Raw genomic sequence first — 17,122 nt, 5'->3', positions numbered from 1 at the left:
GGCTCACCGCAACCTCTGCCTCCTGGGTTCAGGCAATTCTCCTGCCTCAGCCTCCTGAGTAGCTGGGATTACAGGCACGCGCCACCATGCCCAGCTAATTTTTTTTTTTGTATTTTTAGTAGAGACGGGGTTTCACCTTGTTAACCAAGATGGTCTCGATCTCTTAACCTTGTGATCCACCCGCCTCGGCCTCCCAAAGTGCTGGGACTACAGGCTTGAGCCACCGCGCCCGGCCTACTCTCAGCACTTTGGGAGGCCAAAGTGGGTGGATCACTTGAGGTCAAGAGTTCACCATCATGGTGAAGCACTGTCTCTACTCAAAATACAAAAATTAGCTGGGTGTGGTGGCACATGCCTGTAGCCCCAGCTACTAGAAAGGCTGAGGCAGGAGAACAGCTTGAACCTAGAAGGTGGAGGCTGCAATGAGCTGAGATTGAGCCACTGCACAAGACTCCATCTCAAAACAAACAAACAATTAGCCAGACTTGGTGGCACATGCCTATAATCCGAGCTACTCTGGAAGCCAAGGCAGGAGAATCACTTGAAGCCGAGAGGCACAGGCTGCAGTGAGCCAAGACTGCATCACTGCACTCCAGCCTGGGCAACAAAATGCCATCTCAAAAATATCAATTAATTTTTTTAATTAAAATTTTTTAAAAGAATATAAAAAACAGGCCAGGCATGGTGGCTCACGCCTGTAATCCAAGCACTTTGGAGGCCAAGGCAGGCAGACCACCTGAGGTTGGGAGTTCAAGACCACCCTGACCAATATGGTGAAACCCCATCTTTATTTGGAAAAAATAAAATAAAATAAAAAATAGGGCTGGGCGCGGTGGCTCAAGCCTGTAATCCCAGCACTTTGGGAGGCCGAGGCGGGTGGATCACGAGGTCGAGAGATCGAGACCATCCTGGTCAACATGGTGAAACCCCGTCTCTACTAAAAATACAAAAAATTAGCTGGGCATGGTGGCTCGTGCCTGTAATCCCAGCTACTCAGGAGGCTGAGGCAGGAGAATTGCCTGAACCCAGGAGGCGGAGGTTGCGGTGAGCCGAGATCGTGCCATTGCACTCCAGCCTGGGTAACAAGAGCGAAACTCCGTCTCAAAAAAAAAAAACAAAAAAAAAAACAACAAGTATTATGAACAACTTTATGCCAATAAAGTTAAAAACACGGATGAAACAAATATCCAGAAAAATACAACTTTTATTTTATTTATTTATTTATCTTCTGAGACAGAGCCCTACTCTGTTGCCGAGGCTGGAGTGCAGTGGCACAACCTCGGCTGACTGCAACCTCCACCTCCTGGGTTCAAGGGATTCTCCTGTCTCAGCCTCCCAAGTAGCTAGCTGGGACTACAGGTGTGCACCACCATGCCCAGCTAATTTTTGTATTTTGAGTAGAGATGGGCTTTCACCATATCGGTCAGGCTGGTCTCTAACTCCGTAGGTGATCTAACCGCTTCAGCCTCCCAAAGTGCTGGGATTACAGGCATAAGCTACTGTGCCCAGCTCAACTTTTCAAACTAACTGAAGGAGTAAGAAGTGTCCTACAAACAGTAAAGAAATGGAATCAGTAGCTTAATTTCCCACAAAGAAACTTCAATTCAAGGTTGGTTATTTATTTATTTATTTGAAATGGAGTTCCACTCTTGGTGCCCAGACTGGAGTGCAATGGTGATATCTTAGCTCATTGAAACCTCCACCTCCTGGGTTCATGCAATTCTCCTGCCTCAGCCTCCCAAGTGGCTTAGATTACAGGCACCTGCTACCACATCCAGCTAATTTTTGCATTTTTAGTAGAGACGGGGTTTCACCATGTTAGCCAGGCTGGTCTCGAACTCCTAACCTCAGGTAATCCACCCACCTCACCATCCCAGAGTGCTGAGATCATAGGGGTGAACCATGCAGGCCTGGCCCATCAGGTTATTTTATAAGTGAATTATCCCAAACATTCAAGTAACAAATGATTCCAGTTTTACATAAGCTACACCATGATATAGCAAAAGAAGAAATACTCATCTCATTTTGCAAGGAAATCTTAGCACCAAAATTTGATAAGGACTACAGAAGAAAGAAAGTGTACAGACCCCAGACACAGATGCAAAAGTCCTAAACAAGATATTAATCGTCTAACCTACCAATGTGGACAGAGCTGGAGTTCCAGCTGTTTGAGAGGCTGAAGTGGGAGGATCACTCGAGGCCAGGAGTTGGAGATCAGCCTGAACAACATAGTGAGAGATCCTGTCTCTACAAAAAATTTAAAATTAGTGGGCCAGTGGCATGCATCTGTGGTCTCAGCTACTCAGGAGGCTGAGGCAGGAGGACTGCTTGAGCCATGATTAGGCCACTGCACTCCAGCCCAGGCGACAGAGCAAGACCCTGTTTCAAAACAATAAATAAATAAGTAAATATCCACCAATTTTAAAAAAGAGTAATATGACTAAAGTGGTATTTTTTCAAGAATAGGTTAATGTTAGAAAATCAATTGATGGGCCGGGCGAGGTGGCTCTTGCCTGTAATCCCAGCACTTTGGGAGGCTGAGGCGAGGGCATGAAGAGGTCAGGAGTTCAAGATCAGCCTGAACAATGTGGTGAAAACCCGTCTCTACTGAAAATACAAAAATTAGCCGAGCACGGTGGCGCGCGCCTGTAGTCCCAGCTACTCAGGAGGCTGAGACAGGAGAATCATTTTAACCTGGGAGGCAGAGGTTGCGTGAGCCAAGACTGCGCCACTGCTCTCCAGCCTGGACACAGAGCAAGACTCCATCTCAAAAAAATATATGTATCAATTTATGGAATTTACCACACTAACAATAAAATGAGAAAAATTATATAATGCTCTTAATAAAAGTATTTGATTATATTCAACATCCATTCATAACAGTTTCCTTAAAAAGCCTTTGCAAAGCCGGACACAGTGGCTCAAGCCTGTAATCCCAGCACTTTGGGAGGCCAAGGCGGGCGGATCACAAGGTCAAGAGATTGAGACCACCCTGGTCAACATGGTGAAACCCCGTCTCTACTAAAAATACAAAAAAATTAGCTGGGCATGGTGGCACGTGCCTGTAATCCCAGCTACTCAGGAGGCTGAGGCAGGGAGAATTGCCTGAACCCAGGAGGCGGAGGTTGCGGTGAGCCGAGATTGCGCCATTGCACTCCAGCCTGGGTAACAAGAGTGAAAAACTCCATCTAAAAAAAAAAAAAGAAATAAAAGTATGAGGACTGGAAAGAAACAACTTTGTCTTTTGCAAAAGATAAAACATACACTTAGAAAATGCTAAATAATCTATAGTTAAGTTACTAGGTTAAAAATACTAAAATCGGCCGGGCGCGGTGGCTCAAGCCTGTAATCCCAGCACTTTGGGAGGCCGAGGCGGGTGGATCACGAGGTCAAGAGATCGAGACCATCCTGGGTCAACATGGTGAAACCCCATCTCTACTAAAAATACAAAAAATTAGCTGGGCGTGGTGGCGCGTGCCTGTAATCCTAGCTACTCAGGAGGCTGAGGCAGGAGAATTGCCTGAACCCAGGAGGTGGAGGTTGCGGTGAGCCGAGATTATGCCATTGCACTCTAGCCTGGGTAACAAGAGCGAAACTCTGTCTCAAAAAAAATAAATAAATAAAAATAAAAATACTAAAATCACAGATTTCAAAAATCAACTGAATTTCTATATATTAGCAACAAACATAATAAAAAGCTGACTTTTACCGACAACTTCTAAAATACAAGCATCTAGGAATAAATCTCACAAAAGATATGCATTGGCCGGGCGCGGTGGCTCACGCCTGTAATCCCAGCACTTTGGGAAGCTGAGGTGGGTGGATCACAAGGTCAAGAGATCGAGACCATTCTGGTCAACATGGTGAAACCCTGTCTCTACTAAAAAATTAGCTGAGTATGGTGGCGCGTACCTGTAATCCCAGCTACTCAGGAGGCTGAGGCAGGAGAATCACCTGAACCCAGGAGGCGGAGGTTGTGGTGAGCCGAGATCGTGCCATTGCACTCCAGCCTGGGTAACAAGAGCAAAACTCCGTCTCAAAAAAATAAATAAATAAATAAATAAATATATATGCATGACAGCAGAATCTTGTAAAACTCTCAAAATACATTACTCAAGTAGAGAGACAGCTTGTTCATGAATTAGAAGACTCAGTACCATACAAACGTCAATTCTCCCCAACCTGCTATACAGAGTCAGAGAACTTCCAATTATAAACCGAATGTGGCTTTGTGTGAAACTTAAATATAATTCTAGACCATGCATGGTGGTTTGTGCCTATATTCCTAGCACTTTGGGAGACTGAGATGGGAGGATCTTTTGAAGCCAGGAGTTGGAGATCAGCCTGGGCAACATAGTGAGACCCTGCCTCTACAACAAAATTTTAAAATTAGACAGGTGTGGTGGGGCACACCTTTAGTCCCAGCTGCTCAGGAAGCTGATGCCGGAGGATTGCTTGAGCCCAGGATTTAGAGGTTACAATGAGCTATGACTGAGCTACTGCACCCCAGTCTGGGACACAAAGTGAGGCTCTGTCTCTAAAAAACAAAATGATGGTCAGGCGCAGTGGCTGACATCTGTAATCTCAATACTTTGGGAGGCCGAGGTGGGAGGATCATTTGAGCCTAGGAGTTCAAGACCAGTCTGGGCAACATAGGAAGACCTTGTCTCTACAAAAATAAATTAATTAATTAAATTAAATAAAAACAAATTAATAAACATCAACAGAAAAGACAATGGAGTGGGAAGAGCAAGGCACAAAGCTGCCCAGCCCCTGCTGAAGAGTGGGTGGGGGCTCTCAGGGACATGGGCACCAGGAAGACGCTCTGGGAACCTGGCTGGTGGAGGCCACAGATGGGCACTGTTGCCCACCCCATGGCCCACCGAAGAGCACCATTTCTAACGGTGCTGAGCCAAAAGTGCCGCAAGGAAACACAGTGCACCGGCCTCCCCAACAGCAGCCCAGCGTGCCCCAGCACAAGCTCCCAGGGACAGACTTCTCCAGCTGCCTCCCAGGACTAAAACGAGACCAGCACTGCAGCCAGGCAAATGGTCAGTGTGCACACTCCACCAGGCCCATACGGAGGGCACCGAAAGGACCGAAAGGCTGCTCAGAGAGCAGAGACCCTCAGAATTGGACAGGGACGTTTTCAACAGCCAAGAAAGGATGACTATCGCTCAAGAAACTGCTGAAACTCATCAAGCCGAATAAAAGAGACAGAAAATTGGCAAAAGAACAGGAATTTCACTGACAAGGAAGTACAAATGGCCTAAATTAGTAATCAGAGAAATTCAAGTTACAACTACGATACCATTTCACACCCACCAGACTGGCAAAAATTAAAAAGTCAGATGTTGGCACAAATACGGAGCAGTGGGGACTCTGGTCCCTGTCGGTGGGGGCCGGAATAGGCACCACCACTCTGGAACACTGCCAGCAGTAACGATGGGCGTGTGCACACTTCCACACTAATCCTGCTAGCTGGCAGCACATGCTTAAGACAGGCCCTGGCCATCCAGAGAGTCACAGGCAGAAGACAGGCACAAGGATGTCCACAGCAGCACGTGGCTTGTAGTTAGCCAAAAAACAGGAAACAAGCCACGGTCCCTTGACAGAATCAGAGCCGAGCTGCTATCATGCCAGGGAATAGTATGCAGCAGGGAACACACCGGAAGCCATCAGCACAGATGCAGCCCAGAAACTTAATGGCTGGGCAAAGTGAGGAGTACAAAAGAGCACAGGAGGAATGAAATCCTTTATGTAGAGTCCCCAAATAAGCAAAACTAAGTAGCAGACTGTCTGAGGGTGCACGGACAGGCGGAACAAGCACAAAGAAAAGCTGGGGGCAGGCCCACCACGTGGGGCTGTGTTCCAGGACAGGGAAGGGCAGAAGCTCATCATGACGCTGAGCCTGTTCTACGAACAAACTGCGTCTTCCCACCCTGACAGCTATGCCAGCCGCCCCTCCGCCCATCAACTAACTCCACACCCACAGAACAAGCCCTGTCCTCCTTCCTACCCTTTGCCTCAGCCCTGTCCAGGCCAGAGCCCCAGACCCCTAGCACTTAGTGCTGCCCAGCCCAGGTGCCCCGATCCTACCCCCACCTGCCCTACCCATGCCCTCCTCACAGACACCAGAGAGGGCTTTCTAGACCCACTGAGAATAGAGGACAGCTCTACAGTGGGGCTGATAAGGCCCCCACCTCCCTTGGGTTAAAGACTTCGCTGCTCATTTGGAGAGCCCCAGGAAGCCGCTGTGGAGACTCAGCAAGGGCAGGCTATGTGCTGCAGTGCTGGGACAGGGGAGGGCCCACAGCCAGTAGAAGGTCCTGGGGCTGTGGGTGAGGCAGTGACTCAGAGGGACAGAGAGGAGACGGGCTGTGGGGCTGTGAGACCTGACACTAGGGCAACCGCCAAGGCCTGGAAGAGAAAGGCAGCCGGGCCTGGGAAGATGCTCCTGGCTTTGGCTTTGTGGCCCCAGATACTTCCCAGAAGAGGGGCAAGTAGGCACATCTGCAGTGCTCAGCCCTAGACTTTGAGCAAATGCTGACCCTTAGGTCTCACATGGACACTGGGTCCCTCGGGAGGCCCTGCCAGGTGCAAGAGTCGTGTGGGGTGGGCATCCTTCCTGTCCACTCAGCAAAACCAATGCCCTGAGGTCCCAGCCCTGCAGTCCAGGAGGGCAACTCTAACACCACGCTCGGAAATGCAGTTTGTGGGAGCCACGGCAGAGCACCACAGGCACCTGCAGCAGACTAGCTAGCGGTGGAACAATTCAATGCCACGTGGGCTCCCCCAAGACGCACTGGCCACTTCCAGTGCCTGGGAGGTCCGCTCACCCTCCCATCTCCCCAGGGAGAGGTCTCACCATCCCCACCTGCCTCCTCTTCCAGCCTGCTGTCTACTCTAGAACCAGAACTTTTCTGGAGAGTGTGACTCTCTCCTCCTTAGACTGGAAGCTTCCTGAGCAGGAACTACCAAGTCACGAAGAAATCACACAAGTTTCCAACTGAGCGGGAGAAACAGGGAGCCTACAAGTCCAAAGGAGGCTGGGCTACGGCCGGAGGGTAAACCCTGTCCAGTGGTTACCTCTGGGCGACCGGGCGCCCCCCTACCAAGTGCAGAGCAGCCAGCCTTCACGCAAGGGCAAGATCAACAGGGGGGCGCAAAGGGCAGTACTGACTTGGCGACGTCTCCATATGAGAGACAGCGCCAACCAGGTACCGGCGAGGACGACCCTGCCCCGCAGGACGGGGCATCTCCACCGCGCGCTGCACGGACCGTACAACCGAGACCTGCGCGCCCCGTGCGCCGGGGCTGGCTCCCAGGCTGGGGTCTGACAGTGTCGCCGGACGCGAAAGGAAGCGTGTGGTACCCGGGAGAGGAAGCGCCCTCGTGGCCCCGGCCGGCGCTGCACTGAAGCAGGTGTGTAGGTGCGGCTGCGGCGAGCCAGGTGAGCGCCGCCCGGGAGCCCCGAGGTCCCGCCGGGCCTGAGCGCCACAGGGTCCTCGGAAGCCGAGCGCGGCCCCCGGCTCGGGCGCTTGGGACCTGGGGGGCCCGGGCCGCGCTCGCTGGCGCTGCGGGGGGCGGCGGCTGTGCGCGTCCCGCCAGCGGGCTGGCGGGGGCGCGGGCGGGGCCGCGGGGGGCGGCGGGGGCTCCGCTGGGCGGCCCGGGCCTCGGGGGCGCGCGGAGGCCGCGGCCCGGACACCCCCGGCAGGTGCCGGGCGGGAACAAAGCGCGGCAGGCGGCGCGTACCTGGGCACGCAGCTGGGGCTGGAGCCGTCCACCTCCCAGGTGGCGAACAGGTTCATGGGCACGGGCGTGTTGAGCGCGCCGGGCGCGCCGGGGAGGCCGAGGCGGCCTCGCTCGGCCATGGCGCCGGCCCCGCCGCTCCCTCGGCGGCCTGGGGCTGCGGCCGGGCCGCGGACGCGCGGCGGGCGGGCGGGGCGCGCGGAGGGCGGTGGCGCGGTCACATGGCTGCCGGGCGGCGGAGGGGACGGGCCGGGCCCGGGCGTCGGACAGGCCCGCGGGCGGCGACGAGCTGCGGCCGCTCCGCCCCGCCCCGCCCGGCGCCCCGCCCGCGCCCCGCGCGCCCCCGGCCGCCCCGCGCGCGCGCCCGGCGCCCTCCGACCCGCGCCGAGGCCGCCGATTGGCTGGGTGAGGCGCGAGCTCGCCGCCTCGGGCCCAATCGCCGCCGGCGCAGCGCTCGCCGGAAGTGAGGTGCGCGCGCTTCTTCCTGCGGCGCTTGGCGGGGCGTCACCGCCCGCCGGCGCGCGGGAGCGCGCACTCGCGCGCCTGCGCACAGGCCCCGCCCGGCGCGCCCCGCCCCGCCCCCCGGGAGCCGCGGGCCGGGGCCAGGAGAGACGCTCGAGTCCGCCGGGTCCCGGCCAGCTTCGGGCGCCGGCCCCTGAGGAGCGCTCGTCGTCTCTCTGGCGATGCCCGCCTCCCCACGTGCGGAGTCCCAGGCCTCGACGCTTTCCCGCCTGCACCCCGCCACGCCCCGAGTCTCCCCGCCCCGCTGCCCCCGGCGCCCCCGTCCCCTGCCGACCCCCGCTGGGTGGGCGCCGCTGTGCTGTCCCGCCCGTCCCCGAGCCACTCCCCCGCGCCGGTTCCGGGGATGCCGGAGGGTGGCAGGGAGGTGGCCGGGCCTGGCGGGCGGCCGCGGGGACGCCGGGCTCCCGAGCTCAGCCTCCAGGGCCCAGATGCCCCCGCCGCCCTCTTCGCGTCCGAACCTCCTTGGTCAGCGTCGCTGACAAACGGAGAACAAGACTTTGGGGCCAAGGCCGGCTCCTGGCCCTGGAGTTCGCAGTGAATGCGGTGACCCAAGCAAAGAGGAGGCCGTAGCTAGAGCCGCCGGGCCCGACGTCCAGGCTCTGGTGCTCGGGGAGGTGCCTCCCCCTTCTGTTTGTCAGTGGCTCTGGTCAGAGGCAGCAGATGCTGCGCCAGGATTCAGGAAACGCTCTTCTGGCACCTCTCTGTTTCCTTGCTTCACAGTTAGTTTACACAGTTGCTTTCTGTCCGCCTCTTGTCTTGTCTGCATCTGGTTTTACTGAAACAGATCACGCCCGAGCAAACTGACTTGGAGCTGGTCTCTTCCTGGCCCACAGGACTTGCCACCCCAGTGCCCTGTCAGCACCTTCTGCAACGGCCCTCATGCCAATGCTTCCTCCCTTGAGTGAGCTCAGCCTCCAGCTGTAACTCCTGTATCTAGAGCTACAAACAGCTGCGACTGCTTAAAGCCAGGGTCCCACTTCGGAGAGAACAAGGGAATCTGTGTTTCCCGCATGCTCCCGCCTCCTGGGGTGGTATGCTGAGAGCCATGAGGGTCTGTCTGACCTTGGCCAGCTGACTGTGGTATTGTCTTACATGGCTGCTCTACGGGCTGAGGGCCTGTGGATCTCACACCTTTGAGACAGGGTAGGGGTAGACGTGACCGTGTCCACAGAGGGGGCAGCTGTACCCCAGGAGGACAGGAGACAGGTACCCATTGACCCCAGAACTGGGTGTACAGAGCTGCTGGAGCTGGCGACTGTGTAGTTGTAGTCAGACGGATGGGCTGCCTGACACATCGTGCCTGTGTGCGCCGGCATCTAACTCAGGCGGGGAGTATGACAGGGGGTCAAGTGAGGAGACGTGGTTGACAAAGCCATGCAGAGTGGAGCCTGGCACCAGCTGCCACCATTGAGCTTCGCCCCTCCTCTGTGCCAGGCACCGTTGTGAGCCCTTAACGGACATGACAGCTCTGTGCCATCCCAAGTGAGGGAAGAGGAGAGGGTGGCCTGTGAGGTTTTGCAGCTGCCAGGGGTAGGATGTGACCCACACATTCTGTACTAGAGTGGCCCCAAGTACCCACACAGTGGGTCTGCATAATTGCTTCTGCCAGGCAGGAAGGCGGGGGCACGAAACACACCGTGCATCACGCGCGCAACTCCGTTTACATGTGTTGTTCTTAAGGTGGGATGGCGGTGATGAGACTGTGGTCTTCTGTATTTTCCAAGTGGACAGATGTCCCTTGGGTGATCAGAGTCTCTTTTAGCCAGAACCCGTTACTTGCACTGCCCTCCTCTATTGGAAGACAATGCTGTGCTGGTGCTTCTCTGTGGGCTGTGGGTCACAGGAGGAGATCCCTGAAGGCTGGGAAGCGCCCCTCCCCATGACCCCATGGCCCTGGCATGCTCCCCATGTTTGGAGCACAGGTGCTTTTTCTGGTAACTTTTTATTTAAAGGAGGAGCTTGGTTTGATAGAAACCTCTCTGGGTGACTGGGGTGGCTGGGCACAGTTGGGAAGGGAGTCCCAGAAGAGGGTCCTTCAGCACCCTGGGGTCGCAGGAGGACACCTGAAAGCCACTGCCGAGGTCCTACCACATGCTGCCCAGGGGCCCACGGAGGTTGTGGGGGTTATTATTATGTAATAAGTTAAAGCCTCGAGGTTCCAAACGCTTGGATAGGACTCCGGTGGTATTAAAAAGAGGGAGCCCCAACCCCCGGCCATGGGACAGGATGGGCCGAGACCTTTCCTCCATCCACCAGGCTTCACTAGGACCTTCCACCTGGGGTGAAGGCTCAGGGGTTTCCAGTCAGGCGCCAGGACCACAGGCTTCTTGGAAAGACATTCATCTCCTCAGCCTGGGCTAAGATGACACAGACATACAGCAGGCCCTGCCGAAGTCAGGGAGTGGGTGAGGGCCTTCTCCAGGGCCAGCACGTGGCCATTGGTGGCTCCAGCCCACAGCACCCTGCTCTTCTCGCCAGGAGCCGGGCTGAGGAAGCAGCCCTGGGCGTCCAGGCCCCTGCCCAGCTCATGCTGTGGCAGAGGGACAAAGCTGCCGAACCCCTAGACGGGCCCTGCCGAGGCCACTCCAGTGGCTGGAGCACATGGCCATCCCTGAGGCTGAGGAGGAAACGTCACACAGAAGGTGCAGCAGGGCCTTCCTCCTGGAGGCACTTTCTGGGGAGCCGTGTAGGGGATGCTCAGGAGCTCTCAGACCGCTGAGATCACTGCTGAGAGTGAGACCTTGAACCAACCCCAGGGTTGTAGAGTAGAACAGGGTTAGGTGAGCCGTGATAGAACCTGAAGATCTACAGCTGGCAGAAATAGTGAATTAAAAGTAGCTGAGGCCGGGCGCGGTGGCTCACACCTGCAATCCCAGCACTTTGGGAGGCTGAGGCGGGCGGATCACAAGGTCAGGAGATCGAGACCATCCTGGTCAACATGGTGAAACCCCGTCTCTACTAAAAATACAAAAATTAGCTGGGCATGGTGGCGCACGCCTGTAGTCCCAGCTACTCAGGAGGCTGAGGCAGGAGAATTGCCTGAACACAGGAGGCAGAGGTTGCAGTGAGCCGAGATCGCGCCATTGCACTCCAGCCTGGGTAACAAGAGCGAAACTCCGTCTCAAAAAAAAAAAAAAAAAAAATGAAAGTAATTCTCTCATTTTAGTGCAACACCCACATGACTTTCCAGCTCTCTGGGGCCGCCTTGAAGGAATTATCCTGCCCCACGTCCCCAGGCTGGGCCCACTCTGCTGCTGTGTGCTGGAGTCAGGTCTGGGGAGCCCACAGTCTCTGTTTACAGACAGAGCAGAGATCAAATCACTGCAGGTTTCCTGCATCCTCTTCAGTGAGGTGCAGGTGAAGGTCCTGCCTTGCAGGGCTGGGTGAGGAGTAGAGAGGACCCTGGGCATGGGGAACCGGTGCTAGGTGCCCACTGAGGGTGCTCTGAGGGCGCTGGTGCCCCTCAGCCGCCCTCACCTGACTCTGAGCTTGTCAGTCCAGGCTCACGCTTGTCAGTCAGTCCTAAACGTTCGCCAAGCTTCCTGGGGCGCTGGCAGCTGGGGGCCCTTCACTGGACAGGGCTGCCCAGGCCGGTTCCCTGCATTCTTCCCCTCTCTCAGCTGGTTCCGTTCCTTATGCCTTCATGTCGTGTGGGGAGCCCTACTCCCTGTCTCAGTCGGTTCACACTGCAATGGCAAACCACCACAGTCCAAGTGGCTTATAACCCAGAAAGTCGGTGTCTGGCGAGGGCCACTTCTTGGTTCATAGATGGCACCTTCTCCCGGCATCCTCACGTGGGGGAAGCGGCAGACAAGCTCCCTCCCGCCGTGTTTTGTCTTTTTTCTTGTTTCTTTTTACTTTGAGACAAGGTCTCACTCTGTCACCCAGGCTGGAGTGCAGGGGCGTAATCTCAGCACACTGCAGCCTCAACCTCCTGGGTTCAAGCACTCCCCCTGCCTCAGCCTCCCAAGTAGCTGGGCCTACAGACAGAAGCCACCACAACTAGCTAAGTTTGTGTAGAGTCAGAGTTTTGCCCTATTCCCAGGCTGGTCTCCAACTCTGGGACTCAAACAATCCTCCCTCCTTGGCCTCCCAAAGTGCTGACATCACAGGTGTGAGCCACTGTGCCCAGCCAGCCACTTTTATGAGGCCATTAATCCTACTCACAAGGGAATCAGCCCTCATGACCTCATCTACCAAAGTCCCCACCTCTCTAAAACCATCACCTTTGGGCAAGGACTCCAACATATGAACTTAGTGGGGACACACATGATACAATTTGGCTCTGTGTCCCCACCCAAATCTCATCTTGAATTCCCATGTGTTGTGGAGGTAATTGAATCATGGGGGCTGGTCTTTATCGGACTGTTCTTGTGATTGTGAAAAAGTCTCACGAGATCTGATGGTTTTTTTCTTTTTTAGAGATGGAGTCTGGCTCTGTCGCCAGGCTGGAGTGCAATGATGCGATCTTGACTCACTGAAATCTCCACCTCCCATGTTCAAGCGATTCTCCTGCCCCAGCCTCCCGAGTAGCTGGGATTACAGGCGTGAACCACCATGCCCAGCTCCTTTTTTATTTTTAGTAAAGATGGGGTTTTGCCATGTTGTCCGGGATGGTCTCAATCTCCTGACCTAGTGATCCGCCCACCTTTCTCTCCCAAAGTGCTGGGATTACAGGCATGAGCCACTGCACGAAGTGATCTGACAGTCTTAGGGACCATCAGGGAGTTTCCCTGCACAAGCTCCCTCTCTTTGCCTGCTGCCATCCACATAAGACATGACTTGCTCCTCCTTGCCTTCCACCATGACTGGGAGGCCTCCTCAGCTATAGGGAACTGTAAGTCCAACAAACCTCTTTTTATTTTTGTAAATTGCCCAGTCCCACGGATTTCTTTATCAGCAGTGCAAAATGAACTAATACAAAACACATTCAGACCACAGCATCCCTGCTCTGCAGCCCATCTGAGCAAAGGCTTAGTTCTGGCAGCACCCACCTTGGGCCGTTGCCCAAAGGAGCCATACCCTTTAAACCTCTCACCATTGTGGGTGCTGTGTTCCCCACTTTCTGCTCCTTTGGCCAATGAAAGTCCAGTCCCATACCACCTGAGGCAGTGCTGAGGCCTGGGAGGAATGCCCCCCAAACCCTGAGCCTACAGGGCACCTCACAGGCTTTGGCGAGGGTGCACACAGAGGAACCTCCCTAGTCTATCAGGTGAGAGCAGGGATCCAGTCGCCACACAGACTCAGACTGGACTCTGGCTTTGTCACCTATTGGCATAAGATTTGGGGCTGTCACCCCTCAAATCCTTAGGGGCTTTCTCCATAAAATGGAGACGATAGTGTCTGGAAGCTAGTATTGCCATGAAGATGAAATGCCATCATGGACAGAGAACATTTTGCATAGAAATCAATAATCAATATTTGAAAAATCTCCAGTTATTTGGAAACAAAGCAGTACACTTCCTAATAACCCTTGGATCCGAGAGGAAATTAAAAGTGGAGAGAATCTTGAGCTGATATGAAAATGAAAACACAGCGTATTGAAATGTGCAAGATTCAGCTAAGGTAGTAATTGCAAGGAGAACTACAGCAATAAAATGCCTATTTATAAAAGAAAATCTTAAATCAATGATCTCATCTTTCACCTTAAAAAAGCTAGAAAAAGGGACTGTGTGTGATGGCTCACGCCTGTAATCCCAGCACTCTGGGAGGCCAAGGCGAGTGGATCACTTGAGGTCAGGAGTTCAGAACCAGCCTGGCCAACATGGTGAAACCCTGTTTCTACTAAAAATACAAAAATTAGCTGGGCATGGTGGCACACAACTGTAATCCTGGCTACTTGGGAAGCGGAGGTAAGAGAATCACTTGAACCCGGGAGGCGGAAGTTGCAGTGAACTGAGATCGCGCCACCATGCCTGGCTAATTTTTGAATTTTTTCATAGAGATGGGGTTTCACCATGTTAGCCAGGATGGTCTCGATCTCCTGACCTCGTGATCTGCTTGCCTCGGCCTCCCAAAGTGCTGGAATTACAGGTGTGAACCACCACACCTGGCCAAAAGGTTTTTTTTTTTTTTTTTTTTTTTTTTTTTTTTTTTAATTCCAGAACAGATTTATGGAATTCTCAAGTTGCAAGGGAGGTCCATGGTAAACACATCAGACTTCCAGTTTGACCCCTGAAGGGTGATAGTCTCAGAACAAGAAATACACTAGCGCTCCCAAAACTTTGAATAAAGCTTGGAATCAGAGCAACACATGACTATATCAAGGGGTCTGCCACAACCCTATTTGCTTGACAGAAGAAAAATTAATGTTCAGGCCAGGTGAGGTGGCTCATATCTGTCATCACAGCACTTTGGGAGGCTGAGGCGGGTAGATCATTTGAGGTCAGAAGTTTGAGACCAGCCTGGCCAACATAGTGAAACTCCATGTCTACTGAAAATACAAAAATTAGCCGAGATTGCACCACTGCACTCCAGCCTGGGTGACAGAGGGAGACTCTGTCTCAAAAAAAAAAAAAAAAAAAAGAAAGAAAGAAAAAAAAATGTTCCTTGGGTAACAAGAATATTCCCCAGAATCTCTACAGCTTTTAGTCACAATGATGATCACTTATGCCAAAATGACCAGGTGTACCAGGAAACAGGATCATATAAACCAAGAATAAACCACAGACATAAATCCATGGGTTGCCAGGTACTGAAATTACTAGTACAGGCTGGGCATGGTGGCTCATGTCTGTAATCCCAGAACTTTGTGAGGCTGAGGTGGACAGATCACGAGGTCAGTAGATTGAGACCATCCTGGCTAACATGGTGAAATCCCGTTTTTACTAAAAAATACAAAAATTATCTGGGTGTGGTGGCATGCGCCTGTAGTCTCAGCTAATTGGGACACTGAGGCAGGGGAATCGCTGAAATCTGAGATGTGGAGGTTGCAGTGAGCTGAGATCGAGCCACTGCACTCCAACGTGGGCAACAAAGCAAGACTCTGTCTCAAAAAAACAACAAAAAAAAAGTGATCAATATGTTAAAGAAAAAATGCTAAAATGGAGAATTTTTTTTTTTTTTTTTTTTTTAAAGACAGAATTTGACTGTTGTGCCCAGGCTGGGGTGCAATGGCATGATCTCAGCTCACTGCAACCTCCACCTCCCGGGTTCGAGTGATTCTCCTGCCTCAGCCTCCCAAGTAGCTGGAATTATAGGCATGTGCCACCACGCCCAGCTAATTTTTATATTATTAGTAGAGATGGCTTTTCCATGTTGGTGTCAGGCTGGTGTCAAATTCCCAACCTCAGGTAATCCATCCGCCTCAGCCTTCCAAAGTGCTGGGATTACAGGCATGAGCCACTGTGCCAGGCCAAGATGGAGAATTCAATCAGAAAGTTGGAATCTGTAGAAAAAGAATCATGTAAAAATCCCAGAACTGATTTTCAAATAACAGAAATTAAAAACGGAAGAGGCTGGGCACAGCAGCTCATGCCTGTAATACCAGCACTTTAGGAGGCTGCAGCAGGAGTATTGCTTGAGCCCAGAAGTTCAAGACCAGCCTGGTCAACAGGGTGAACTTTGTCTCTACTAAAAACACAAAAATTAGGCTAGGCACACGGTGGCTCATGCCTGTAATCCCAGCACTTTGGGAGGCTCAGGTGGGTGGATTACCTGAGGTCAGCAGTTCAAGACCAGTCTGACCAACATGGCGAAACCCCATCTCAATTAAAAAAACAAAAAACAAAAAAACAAAAAAAGAGAAAAACCCCCAAAAATTAGCCAGGCGTGGTGGCAGGCGCCTGTAGTCCCAGCTACTTGGGAGGCTGAGGCAGGAGAATTGCTTCAATCTGGGAAGCGGAGGTTGTGGTGAGGCAGTTTCACACCACTGCACTCCAGTCTGCTGACAGAGCAAGACTCCGACTAAAAAAAATTTTGTATTAACTACATATTCAAGTTTTATATATAAATTTGAGTCAGAGTCTCACTCTGTTGCCCAGGCTACAGTACAATGGCGTGGTCTCGGCTCACCACAACCTCCACCTCCAGGGTTCAAGCGATTCTCCTGCCTCAGCCTCCCGAGTAGCTGTGATTACAAGTGGGTACCACCATGCCTGGCTAATTTTTGTATTTTCAGTAGAGACGGGGTTTCACCATGTTGGTCAGGCTGGGCGGGAACTCCTGACCTCAAGTGATCCACCTGCCTTGGCCTCCCAAAGTGCTGAGATTACAGGTGTGAGCCACCGCGCCTGGCCCCCTCGGTGTTTTGATACCTGTCATCTGGATGACAGCAAGGATGGAGCTAGGGTGTGGAATGGGACTCCCCTCTACTCGAAGCCCCAGAGCTAGGAACAGGTGGCTTTCAGTTTCCCCACTCCGGATAGGGAGCCGCTCACCAGGCCTGATCCCTGGCACTCCCCCGGAAGAGCAGTAGACTGGCAACACACCTCCCCAGCCCTGCGGAGTGACACAGGCGGGAGCTGTGTCAGCCTGCATTGTGTTCTTGGGAGCAGTGATGACTTCGGATTTTATCTTCCCCATCCCTTTGGAGAGAAGTGGGTGTCTTCCCAGATGGGCCTTGTGCAAGGAACCCCAAGGAAGCACCCTGGAAAATGGGGCTGCCTGGTCAGGGAGCCTGCCCTCTTTTTTTTTTTTTTTTTTTGAGACGGAGTTTCGCTCTCGTTACCTAGGCTGGAGTGCAATGGCGCGATCTCGGCTCACCGCAACCTCCGCCTCCTGGGTTCAGGCAATTCTCCTGCCTCAGCCTCCTGAGTAGCTGGGATTACAGGCACGCGCCACCATGCCCAGCTAATTTTTTGTATTTTTAGTAGAGACGGGGTTTCACCATGTTGACCGGGATGGTCTC

General features: G+C 53.3%; 1 protein-coding gene across 6 annotated transcripts in view; it reads right to left on the bottom strand.

Moving 5' to 3' along the window:
• Nucleotides 1-8,063, bottom strand: part of PACS2 (phosphofurin acidic cluster sorting protein 2) — an 83,767-nt gene extending 75,704 nt beyond the window's left edge. For 5 of the 6 annotated variants that reach the window (XM_074394390.1, XM_074394393.1, XM_074394391.1 and 2 more), the window contains exon 1: nucleotides 7,756-8,063. In XM_074394390.1, coding sequence (XP_074250491.1) covers nucleotides 7,756-7,874 — 119 coding nt within the window. In that variant the 5' untranslated portion in view covers nucleotides 7,875-8,063. The remainder of the gene's footprint in view (nucleotides 1-7,755) is intronic. The other variant, XM_074394394.1, reaches the window with a different exon arrangement.
• Nucleotides 8,064-17,122: the final 9,059 nt, after the last annotated feature.

This window comes from Saimiri boliviensis, chromosome 2 (genome assembly GCF_048565385.1).
Source record: "Saimiri boliviensis isolate mSaiBol1 chromosome 2, mSaiBol1.pri, whole genome shotgun sequence".
Taxonomy (NCBI): domain Eukaryota; kingdom Metazoa; phylum Chordata; class Mammalia; order Primates; family Cebidae; genus Saimiri; species Saimiri boliviensis.
This window is presented reverse-complemented; position numbering and strand designations above follow the sequence as displayed.